General features: G+C 38.3%; 1 protein-coding gene across 1 annotated transcript in view; it reads left to right on the top strand.

Moving 5' to 3' along the window:
* LOC149140001 (putative cadmium/zinc-transporting ATPase HMA1, chloroplastic) overlaps positions 1 to 12,518 on the top strand; it is a 62,304-nt gene that overhangs the window by 48,425 nt on the left and 1,361 nt on the right. Inside the window, exons 2-3 of the mRNA XM_089450874.1 lie at positions 10,039 to 10,189; positions 10,321 to 10,508. Of these exons, the coding sequence (XP_089307000.1) occupies positions 10,039 to 10,189; positions 10,321 to 10,508 (339 nt within the window). The remainder of the gene's footprint in view (positions 1 to 10,038; positions 10,190 to 10,320; positions 10,509 to 12,518) is intronic.

Here is a 12,518-nt window from a genome sequence, read left to right as displayed (position 1 = left end):
ACATGTGTGGCAAGGAGGTCGAATTTTTGGACAGAATTACATGGCCGAAAATTTCAGGTGTTAACCAAGTTTGACCAGCGTTGACTAGGGACTCTTTGATCAGTTTTGACTACGATTTGTGAAGGATTATTTCTATTTCTCTAGGTTGCATCACCGGGCACAAAAATTGAGAAAATCTAGGCACTTTGACCAGCATTGACTTCAGGGTTGATTGTAGAAAATTACAACAGATTTGACCGAATTTGACTGGAGTTTGAAAGATTGTTTTGGGCTGACTTTGACCAACAAGGAAGGCTGAGTTTGACTGAGGTTGACCGAGCTCGAGGAGGCAAGTTTGACAGCTTTGTTGACCATCTTTGACTTTCTGGTTAGCGTTGAGTTTGACTGCAGATTTGACGGGGCTGTTTTGAATTTGATTTGGCAAGTTAGTTTTAACTTTTGTACTCTCTCTCTTTGCTTAACATTTGATATCATAATAAGAAGAGTTGATCAAAGGGTTTTCCCCACATTGGGGTTTTTCTCTGGCATCTGCGAAATCTGGTGTCCTCTTGTCTTGGCTTGTCTTCTGCATTTTATTTTATGTTCTATCTACAATTACTGCCGATGTGATTTATGGTTAATGTGATTGCTATTGGAAACTAATTTGGAAAATTGTCATTGGGCTGCATAAAGTACATTGAAGTAATTGTTGAATTTAGGCCTCTGTGATCCATATCAAGTAATTGTGCTAATCATAGAAAATACCATTGTTATCTCAATTTAACAAGGTGGAAGTGACATCATCCTAAAGGAGACGCCCCCTTTACTTATACGATGGTTAATGTCATATAAGAGTAAACAAAAGTAGCATGAAACCTTATAAGTCAACCTTATGGGGTGATGTCATCCATGTGCTTTGAAGGGGCACACATGATGAGGAAATCAGATACCTTTTTGTTAACCATTTTGAAGATGAATGTAGCATGGAAATTTGGTTAGTCCATGATCTATGGGCTTGTTCTCTTGAACCATAACCCATAACATGATTGAGGGGATCTTCTACTTCAGGAAATCGTGGTAAATTTGATTGATGAGCTGTAAAGCAAGTCAAATGTTGCATTGACCAATTATTGGATGGGGCTGTTAGATATGGAGCCGTAAATATGAATTATTGTGGGAGATGCCATACTAGTTGTGGGAGCTGCCATACTTTATAGTCACTCATAAGATACCTGTTACAACAAAATCTAGCACCTAGTGGATGTTGGAAACATTGAGAGGGGGGGTGAATCAATATTTCTTAGCAATTAACACTTTATTAATATTTTAAGAGCATTAGTTAATCTTTAGTTATTATTATTATTGTTCAGTAAGAACATAAACAACAATGCAAAAATAGAGACAGTAGGCATAATATTTTTAGGTGGAAAATGCTCTCCGGGTCAAAAACCACCGAACACTTTTCTAATAAGTTCTTTAATATTCATCGCCAACTAAAAAGAAAGCTACAACTTCCTAGAACTCTAGAAAATCATTTTTCTCCAACTCCCACTGGAAGGACGCCTCAACACCCTGGTTTTATTAACAGTCCGCTGAATGGAAGCCCCAACACCCTAGCAAGCCACAACTTGCCCTAGCACCACCCTACCACCCTGAAGTGTTTACAGGCCCCAACCTGTAGGTGACTTCATTCACTTGCCTAGCACCACCTTACCACCCTAAAGACAAAAATTTGAATACAGAAAGTGTGGATTCCCGTACCAGGGACAATGATCCACATTACAATGATATTTAAATGATTTTCTTGACTGACCAATAATACTAGGACCTAAACCCTTGTCCCGACAAACTCTATAAACAAGAACCCTTACCCCAACAAGAAACCAAATCCCTTAACCCAAAACAAATTTGCCTTCTTCAACTCTAGGCAAGACTCAGATTTTTTACAATTACAATGATATACACTGTTTGACTTTAATTGACAGAGAGGACTCTTTACAATGCTTACAAGACTTGACAACTACTGTTCAAATTGTCTTTGTTGCTGATGATGAAATTTGTTGTAGAGGATGGACTATACTGCTTGCTTATTCTTGATGTTGCTCACTTAGTGGCTTGATATTCTGTTCTTTATTGCTTCAGTGTTCTTCCCTTAAAGATCTGCAATTCTGGAGTTGAACCAAGTGAAACTTGCCTTCTGTTGCCCTACTTGATGTCACTGGTGGACCATATCTTCATGCAACTGTTCCATTGTAGAAGTTGAAGGTGCTTGAACTGTGTTAAACCTGCAATAGAAGCAAGCCCAAATGAAACCCAATACCCAAAATGAACACAACCACCCTTTTAACAAAACTTACCTCTGCCTGCAACAATGGTTAGTGCAACAATAATAAATGTGACTATAACATACCTCAGTAACAAGAGATATACAATAATAATACAACAAATACTTACCTGTTTCTTTATGTCAGACCTTGTTCTTCAAATTTTCCTTGAATGACTCTAAATCTTTGTTGTCTTTTCAACTCAATGACTTGTGTAAGCTAATTCTAATACAGACCTAACATGCCTAATAAATTTGACACAACCCTGAATAATGTCTAGAGTTATAGTTATCTTAACCAGACTTTAACTAGCTGTCCTTGACAATGAAACAATTTGATGCCTAAAGGGATTCAATGTCCTAACACAGCTTCTTGTGCTATAATGATGTAGGTAACTGTAAGATAATCAAAACAAAACAAATGTACTTTTATCCTGTTGAATTTACAAGGTAGGATGCGGCCCTCAAATAACTCTGATACCATGTAGGAATTTACAGGGTAAGTTCCTCAAATAGAACACCAAAGGACACCGCTCACAAACAGATCACAAATCAATACACCAGTGTTCTTGACGTGGTTAAAACCCTCAAAGAGGGAAACAATCCACGGCCTGAGCCAACGCGGCCACTTCAGGCAATTTATTAATAAAAGAAAGAAAATTACATAAGCTTCTCTCATGAACAGTCACCCTACAAATGACCCTCCATGCTCTTTAAATAGAGATCATGGACCAATCAGGTGTTACGCCATGGATCAGGTGTTGGTAATACTGAGGAGAGAATGAACCGTCGGATCACTTAATGTATAGAACATATTGTGACCGCTGGATTGTAAGTTACAAAAGTACATAGTAAAGAAACACACTTTACTTAACTCTACACGAGACCAAGTTATATTTAACTATTTCCTATGTGTGGGAATATCCTAACATCCCCCCTTAAGAGCAACTTGGCATAGGATTGAAGGATGTACGAATATGACACAATAAGAGAAGGAAGGAGGCATTAGAGCCTATTGGCAAAAAGAAATTTTCCAATTGCATCATCTATGTCATCTCAATCTAGAATGTTGTACATCCTAGACACTGTACCACCCATTGCACAAGAACGAGATGCACCAATAGAAACCTTTGTCTTTTTTGATGAAGCACTGGATGGAGGAATATTTGTGGATGGATCAACATGTTTGCTAGAAAACAATCCTTTTCCAGTGGCTGCCCTTTCTAGCCTCCAAAGTTGCTCTCTTTGAGCTGAATTCAGGTTCTTTGGGAGACACATATTGACTCCTTTACATGTAATAGCCAAAATGTGTTGCTTCACCTTGGTATAGCTGCCAACAAAGTGATGCCCACAAATATTGCAGACCCAATCACGTGAGCCACCACCAACTTTTGGATTCTTTTTCAACAGTCTGGTTGCATAGATTAGAAGTGGTTTTAGAGGATTAAATGTCCCCTTTGCAAATTTTTCCAACTCTCTTGGTGGGCCTCCAGAATCTACACCATGCCTATTCTGGTTTCTTGCCCCCCTGTGACTGCTTTCAATTTCTTCTTGTGCATCTTGTGGCTCACTACCACTGTAGCTGCTGTCACTGTTCTCACTGTTCCCAGAAGAAGTCTGACTCTGACTCATAGTTGTAACTTTGTAAGTTGAATGACAAATGTAGGTTGCAGCTTGTAGTGAAAATAAAAAAATTTAAAAACATTACACAGGCTGACTAATACTAACAACACACACATTGAACACCAAATATTTTTATTTTTTTAAATTTACAAGAAAAAATTAAAATTAATACACAGTCAAAAATAAAAAATAAAAAAAAATTAAGATTTACAAAAAAAATGAAAAAAACATAGTCAAGTTTCAAAAAAAAAATGAAAAAAAACTCAGCCTACAGGAATGAGAAAATTTAAAAAAAATGACAATATTTGAATATACAAAAAAAATGGAAATTTTTTAAAAACAACAGTGGGTACTTACTGTTACAGCTTGACTGTCGATGGGGGATGGAGGCTGCAAACTGGACAGTGGACTGTCAGCCTTCAGGCAGCACGGTGCGATGGTCAGGCAACAGTAGCACGGTGCGGTGGTCACTAGTCAGGCAACAGTAGCACGGTGCGGTGGTCACTAGTCAGGCAACAGTAGCACGGTGCGGTGGTCACTAGTCAGGCAGCAGTAGCAGTGAGCGCGGTGCGGTGGTCAGCAGCAGTCAGCATGGTGCTTCAGGTGATGGCGTCCAGAGTCTACGGTGCTTCAACCTTCAGGTGACGACGTCCACGGTGTTTCAGCCTTTAGGTGTAGCGTGGCTTCCAGCAACGATGGCGACGGGTGTCCATGGTTCGAGTGATGGCGTCGAAGTGCTGCAGCAATGGTATCGGCGACGTGATGGCGTCCGAGTGTTGCGAATGGAGTGAGGGAGGGAGGGCAGCAAACACACTTAAACGGAAACCCTTGCCTGATAAAAAAAATTAAATTTATGATTAAAAAAAAATCATTTAAAAAAATCGGAATTGGTCAAAGGGAAATGACCCCCGTCGAGCCCCCGCGACCCCTTTTTGAAAATAACCCCTCAGCAGAAGGAAACGACCCCTTGTCACGTTCCCCTGCGTACCCTGTTTTTGGGAGCGTGGGGAAACGACCCCCTCTCGTCCCCAAGTCCCCGGAGCGCGGGGGAGCTAGGGAACTCGACCCCTTGGGGGGGGGGGGGGCGAGTTCCCATGGAACACTGTGTGGGGGGGGGAGGCCCCGTGGAACACTGGTTATAACGTATACTCTCTTCTGCTCACAATCAACATGATGATGGGTATTGTGATGATCCAAGTATGGTGTAACAACAGTGAAGCCCTCGGTGCATTGATCAAGGGAGAGAATTAAGGTCACGATGAAAGATCTTAATAAAGACAAAGAGATCTCTGTAATATAATGAAGAGGCTATGATGAAAATCTCAGTGATGCAACAACAATGGCTTCAGCAGTGCAGAAATCATGTCGATCTCAGCAAGGAGGAGGATAAGGTATCTTGGTCTTGGAGAGGCTAACTGTGTCAAGGGTTATGGTCTTGGTATTTGTCAATGAAATCTCTATAAGAAGAATTTTGCATGGGTTTTCCTCTCCAAGAGGGAGAGGTTTTGGCCCTGGCAGAAAGCCAATCATTTGTGTTCTTGTCTCTTTTGTTTTGGTAGCAGTTTGATGAAGCTAACTCACACACACTAATAATGAATGAAAGATCAAGCTAAGATTAAATTGCATAAATACTTCACCAATTGTTATCATGCTAAGAAGAATCATTCTAAATATACTTGCCCTAGATTCTTCAACAACATCAAGTAGATCATTGTCACATAGGAATTATCATGGGATGAAACAATATATATATATATATATATATATATACACACACTCTTACTATCACAATGTCACTTTCGATGTATCAATGCCAGATCTACGTGTCAACTCATTGTCAAGTCTTGTATGCTTATATGTCAAGTCAACATGTCATGTCTTAATTGTTAACTCTTCATCAACTATATGTCACTGTTATATACAATGCAAATCCTGGGCCATGAACTGATTATGTTAAAGTTATCACTGTTATCAAGAGATATAATTAGTGTCAACACTTGCTGTCTTATCTCATAGGAAATCTCTGTCACACAAGTTCACTACAGCCTGCCCTATAAAAGATCACCTGAGGTACTATCATATCAGTTCATATTATCAATGTCAAGTCAAACCCTGTATGTCAAAGTCACATACAAACTATCTTGCCAAAGCCCAACTACACCTACTGTCATAATATTTCACTGTTGTTAGAGTATCAATTATATCAATTCACAATTCAAGGATCGATTCACTGCCATTTACAGTCATTTTTTTTTTTTGTATCCCAGAGGAACCCAGTGGCCTGCCTGACACATAACTACTAGTAAACCTCTGGGGTCTAAGACCCATCCTCCTCTCTGTAAACCGGGTCACAAATAGGGGGATTTGAACTTTGGATCTCTCAGTTTTCACAGATTTCACATTACTTTGATCACCAATTGAGCTGCCCCCTGAGACATCATGTTTTAATTTTCACTGTCATGTATACTTTCAATTTTCTATAGTCATTTATGTCTATGCAAATTGCTGCTTGTCTCATAAAGGCACTCCACACAAGTTGCTATATGTCATACATGTGACTGCTAAGCTTACTGGTATAAGGTAAAGTTACTAATGTTACACATTAAGGTGACTATAGATTACTGCTTTCAGGTTTTTCAGAAGTTACAATGAAACTGCATGCTTGTGCTTTTATAAACCCTTTATAATAATTTAATGCAACATACAACAACACTCGAAATCAATCATTGGTTTAGTGCATTTTATCCTACCTAGGTTGTGAAATCAATGATTGGCTTAGTGCATTTATTCCCTGAAGTTACTCACTGATATACTATGAGTTTGCGGTGAGAATTATTGTCATATATTGACAACTGTAGGTGAACAAACTTCCTATACACTGCTTCTTATCAAAGTCAAGATAGACTCACTTCATTTACTAGCCTAAACACTGTGACTGTTCTTGTTTAGTGTTGACAACTTTACTGCTGCTAATGAAGGGGTTTCTTACTTGTCTTGGAGCAGGTCTGATATGCTTCATAGCACTGCTAGATAAGGGTAGATGCAAATTTCGCTAGACAGATGTTATCTCCTTCAAGCCCTAAAAACATATCTGAGACCTTGTAATGGTCATTGAATGCTGAGGTCCTAAACTAGCTTTGCTCTTCCTAAAGAGTAGTCTTGTAGCCAATCTTAAGTGATGTCAATTCTGCTCGAATTTGTGCGCTAGAACAGAGTTAATAATACAAGGCCAAGATCTAGAACATTTGCAATACCAAGCCCTAACAAAAGCCTATATCCTAAACGAATCTTAACCAAGAGTAAGAGAAAACAAATACCCAAGCTAACACCCTAAACAGAACTTCGCTGTTCTGTAATTTGTGTGTACCCTAGATGAGGGTTGAGACTGTAGAAAAACCTTTAAGCCTAATCCAAAAAAAAACTTAAGCCAGATGCCCAACCAAAATTATTCTAAGGTAAAAACAAAGCGACAAACATTTTAGCAGCTCTCTCTCTTTGGGTCTGTGATCTACTTCAGGAGCAAAGGTTGTTTACAAGCTTTCAACGTAGGTTTAGACTAGAAGTCAACAAAAAATATGCATAATGTCTACCAAAAATCAGTGTCTAAATTTTTGTGCATGCTTGTGAAAGTTATCCGCTGATTTGTAAAAGAGTAATGGTAGCTTCTAGTGTTTTAATTGCTCTTATATTCAAATTTAAATATCAGCAATGATCCATGGGGTTTGGGCATTAAACTTGATGTGCAAAACAACTTAAAACCAGGTGGGCCTATTGGACAAATTTTTTCTACAACTCATGCATTTCATGGTCTCTTCTCATCATGACTTTGGATTATGATTGTTATTAGAAGCAAATCTTTTGGCAAGGTTGAAAGGGGCCACCCCTTTCACAACTTGACCATGATGAAGGCATAAAGAAAAATTAAAAATCATATCATTCTAATAATGAAGACGTGTGCTATGGTAATGATAAATAGTGCTATAAAGGGGCCACCTGTTTTAAACTTTTATGCACTAGAACTATGACGAAGATTTTTCTTGACTCAAAGATAAAGGTTTTAATGACTACCTTACTTTTCATCACTTTATACACTTAACCAAAGTGATGTGAGTGGCCCAAAAGGTGGAAGTGACGCCATCCTAAAAGTGTCGCCTGCTTTACTTATCCGATGGTTTATGTCATACAAGAGTAAACAAACATAGCATACAACCTCATAAGTTGACCTTGCATGGGGTGACTTCATCCATGTGCTTTGAAGGGGCACATATGATGAGGAAAGTAGATTTTATTTTATTCACATTTTGAAGATGATTGTATTGTGGAACTTTGGTTAGTCCATGATCTATGGGCCTGTTCTCTTGAACCCATGACATGATTGAGGGGAATCCTACTTCATGAAACCATGCTAAATTTTATTGATGAGTTGCAAAGTAAGTCAAATGTTCCATAATTGGTTGTTGGATGGGGTTGTCACACATGGAGCTGTAAATGTGAGTTAATGTGGGAGCTGCCATACTTTGTAGTCACTCATGAGTCATGAGATACCCTCACTGTGATGTGGAGCCCCCTTGAATTTGATGATATATTAACCACAAATGCATATGAGTCCACATTTCTACCTTTGACTTTTGCTGGTTGCTGTTTTAATTTTTAAACATCACGTGTTGCAGAATGCATATTATGCGGGTTGGAGCCGCCTTGTCTACCTAAATTTGCCACTTTTTTATCAACTCTGAAACCATGAAACTGAAAGGCATGGACGAAGCTGCCATTGCTCCTTGAACATATGACATTAATTATGGAGCCATCTTGCCACTGAGTGAGCTAAATTGATGGGATATGTATGCCATGGAACTGTCTTCTACCATGAGCCTTGGAAGATGCACATGTGGGACTTCGTTAGTTGGAGGCGTCTCGCCCATATTTTTGGTGGAGTGATTCCATTGGTTCTTTGTTTGTGGACACTTTGAATGTTGTTGGAGCTTGATTACATGGTCATTTAACTACTTTGGGGAAGGTGGTTACATCCATGTGTTAATTTTGGTGAATTAGTTGAAGAGGTTATACTCTTGGCTGTTTTGGGAAGTTGTTGCAACTAACTACTATTTTATCATTGTAGACTTGGTTGCTCGAGTTAGATTAAGATAATATTATTTTGTTTCCTAGAATATTTTATTGTTGTAAGTTGAGATCTCAACAAACTTTTTACCACTTTTAGTAAGCAAGTTGTTGAGAGTCTTACGTTTATTGCATTCCTTGGAGATAAAAGTGGATAATTTGACAGTGAAGAGTAGAAATGAAATGCAATTATAATAATATCCACTGATGACCAAAATATGTCAAGGGACTGTAATGTACAACATTTCGAAGTGGCGAAAAGGGGAGTGAAAAAGTCATCTCCCAAAAGTACAATAGAAAACCTAAGCTAAGAGAACAAAAAGAAAAAGAAAGCCCTAAATTCTTGAGTGACCTCAGTTATTTATGAATGATTTTGTGATCCTAATTCGGAGTTTCTGTCTTTCACTCTCTTGCTTCTGTTTATTTAATCTTGTTCTTATGCATAATTCGTATCTTATTGGAAGCTTGTTGAAATTTGTCTAGCCTAGGGTTGTCTGTTCTTAACAGTGAGTGTTGAAACTGTTGTTTTAGAATAATAAGGCATATGCTTCTAAGTTCTAGCAAGATTGCACTATATTGCATTTTAGGCAAAGAACTATTAGTAACAAATAGTGGATGCAGAGAAAATTGCAGTGCATGAATGGAAGGTGTTGGCTATTGTAGAAATTTAATCACAAGTAAGTTAAAATCTGTGAATGAATAGCTTGCCAAACCGTATGGTGGTTTTATAAGAAAATGATCTATCAGATATGAAGGCTGGAAGTATGGTGCTTTTCTGTTATCCAAACTCAAATTTAAATAAATAAACTGTTGCTCTTTATCCTTTAGAGATAATGCTGCATCTGTGCACTGAGCTTTTGGTCCCGCATTTCTCAGAGGGTGCTCTTTTATGCATTTTGAAGATGTGCTACTTTTAGAGTAGAGAAGAGCTTTCTTCCATTTTATTTTTGAATTGGAGCAAAAGACTCAGCTGTACAATATTTTGAAATGCACAGATATCAGCAGCACTTGATGCATCTATTGACATTGCTGGTGGCAGAGTCAATATCCACGTTCTCATGACTTTAGCTGCATTTGCATCTGTGTTTATGGGAAACAGCCTTGAAGGTGGCTTGCTTCTTGCCATGTTTAACCTTGCTCATATTGGTAAGATCGGAGACTATTGACTTTGAATATGTATGGTGCACTGTTTTCTTTATTATTTTGTATATAATGTCAGGATGCTAGTGTTTCCTCTACTTGTACTCCTCATGTCTCTGAGGGAACTGTCCATGTAGCGGAGGAATATTACACAAAGCGAGCAATGGGTGATGTCAAGGCACTAAAGGAAAGCAATCCAGAGTTCGCTCTTGTTTTGGATGCATTTGATTCAGCAGTACCTCATCAGTTTTCCTCAATGGCTTCCAAACGTGTTCCTGTGCATGATTTGGAAGTTGGTTCATACATATTGGTCCGGGCTGGTGAGGTATGCACATCACTTTATTTGCTATTTTTCAATATGTATCACTCTTGCGTGGGTTTTGTCACGTGATGAAAAGAAATTGTTTCTCATTTGAAGAGAAGTCCTAGCCTTTAGAAGTTTGTTGGATGGTATTATTATTTGTGATCACTTGGATAAGTTCTCTGTCTCTGTGTTTATATGTGTAATTGATGGTAATTTAGTTTTTTGAGACTGGAATAGTTTTCTCAATATTTTGAGCATTCCTTTTATCTTTTCTACTTTTGTGGCCATTCCACTTCCAATCAAATTTTCTTGATGATATTCCATCTTATCCATATCAAGCTTTTGTGGCATTGAAAATAGAAGCCAACTGCGACTGGCAAGATTTATAGCATCATCCATGATGTTCAGGGTCTGCATTTTGAATCTTGATTTCAACTGAATGGTAATTTTTTCTTCAACCGTAACCAAGAAATCTATTTAATATAAATCTGCATCTGGGGTGCAGCAGTGCACCATAGTTACATCAAAATCTGTCCTCTGGCCATGATCTCCAGGCATGATCAAAGGCCAATATTTTATACAATATGTCAATCCAAAAACATCATAATTCTTATTCCTGACTGTGTATACTATACAGAATGTGCCCAAAATTTGACATCTTTTTACCAGTGTTCCACGGGGATGCGTCCCTCAGGGTTGGGTGCACGCATCCATCGCACCCCATTCACCTGGGACAGGGGGACGTATGGGGAAACGTTTCCCCATGTCCCCCTTTGGGGAGACGTGGGGAGACACAAGGGGGGACGTTTCCCCAATGTGAGGGTGCGACTCCCCAAAAAGGGTGCTTTTGGGTGCCCCCCTCAGAAATGGCTAGGCGTCCCTCCTTAATTTTGCTTGAAAACAATAATTTATGAGTGAAGAAACTTAATATTCAACCTTAGGGCCCTACTAATGCCATGTATTTAATGGTAATGTTAAATTCTTAAAGTAAAATTGTTATTCTCCTTTATAAATTTCCAACATTACCATGAAATGACTTAGGATGTTTGAGAGTGGTTCCAACCTCATCGGACTTCATATGGAGAAAATAGAATTTCATATCCCATTCAAAATTCAGCAGACTTAACAGTTTTCAAGATTTCATGATTGGGGGATTGCAATGTTTCCATTGGATTCTATCAAGTATGAGGGTCTGGAACTAGCATTTAATCAAGAGCACCAAGCCCAAAATCAACCCTTTTGAGGGGGACATGTCCCCCTCAATTTTGTCTAGTAGCCCTTGAAATTAAAAAAAATAAAATAAAATTAAAACTGAAAAGAAAAATCCATAACAAATATCAAACCTTAAACTAATTTGCAATCCCTAACTCACTCATTTGACTTACCAAGCTTACCTCTACTTGGCTTAGCAAACAATGCTATCTGACTTACCAGTTAACTGTTGACTCTCCTCCCCCACGATGCTACTTCAATGCAGTGTTGCGAACATCTCAGTAACATCCCGATTTTATCTCGAAATCATGATTTTTTGGCCTAGCTGATGTTTTCTGATTTTTAATGATATTTTTATGGTATCTTAATTTTGCCGATGTTTGCCGATTTTTTTCCGATATTTTCCTGATTTTTACGATTTTTGGTTTTCCAGACCCTTGCCGATTTTATCCCGATGCCGATGTTCACAACATTGCTTCAATGCTCATTTTCCATTTTTAATTTTCAGTTTTAACTTTCGAGTCTCGACTCTAGATGTCGATGACGTTACACTGATTCTTTGACACATCACTCTTTACTATTTTTGAGTTCTAGTTATATCAATTTACCATTCTAGTCTTTGGACTTCAGTGTCTACTATAGTCTATTTTGCTTAGTACTAATTAGATTCTAGAATGATTGAATGATGAATTTAAAAATCAATGTAGAGTGTAGAGTGTAGAAAGATGAATATGGATCAATGTATTTCACTATTGAATCTTGTCGTGTATGGATGAATTATATATACATTAGTAGGAATGATGAGTATGGATCAGTGTA

The sequence above is a fragment of the Pinus tabuliformis genome, chromosome X, assembly GCF_031772625.1.
Source record: "Pinus tabuliformis cultivar Carrire ecotype Pingquan chromosome X, CPIR1, whole genome shotgun sequence".
NCBI lineage: Eukaryota > Viridiplantae > Streptophyta > Pinopsida > Pinales > Pinaceae > Pinus > Pinus tabuliformis.
Note: the sequence above shows the minus strand (reverse complement) of the source record. Positions and strands in the feature narration are given on the sequence as shown.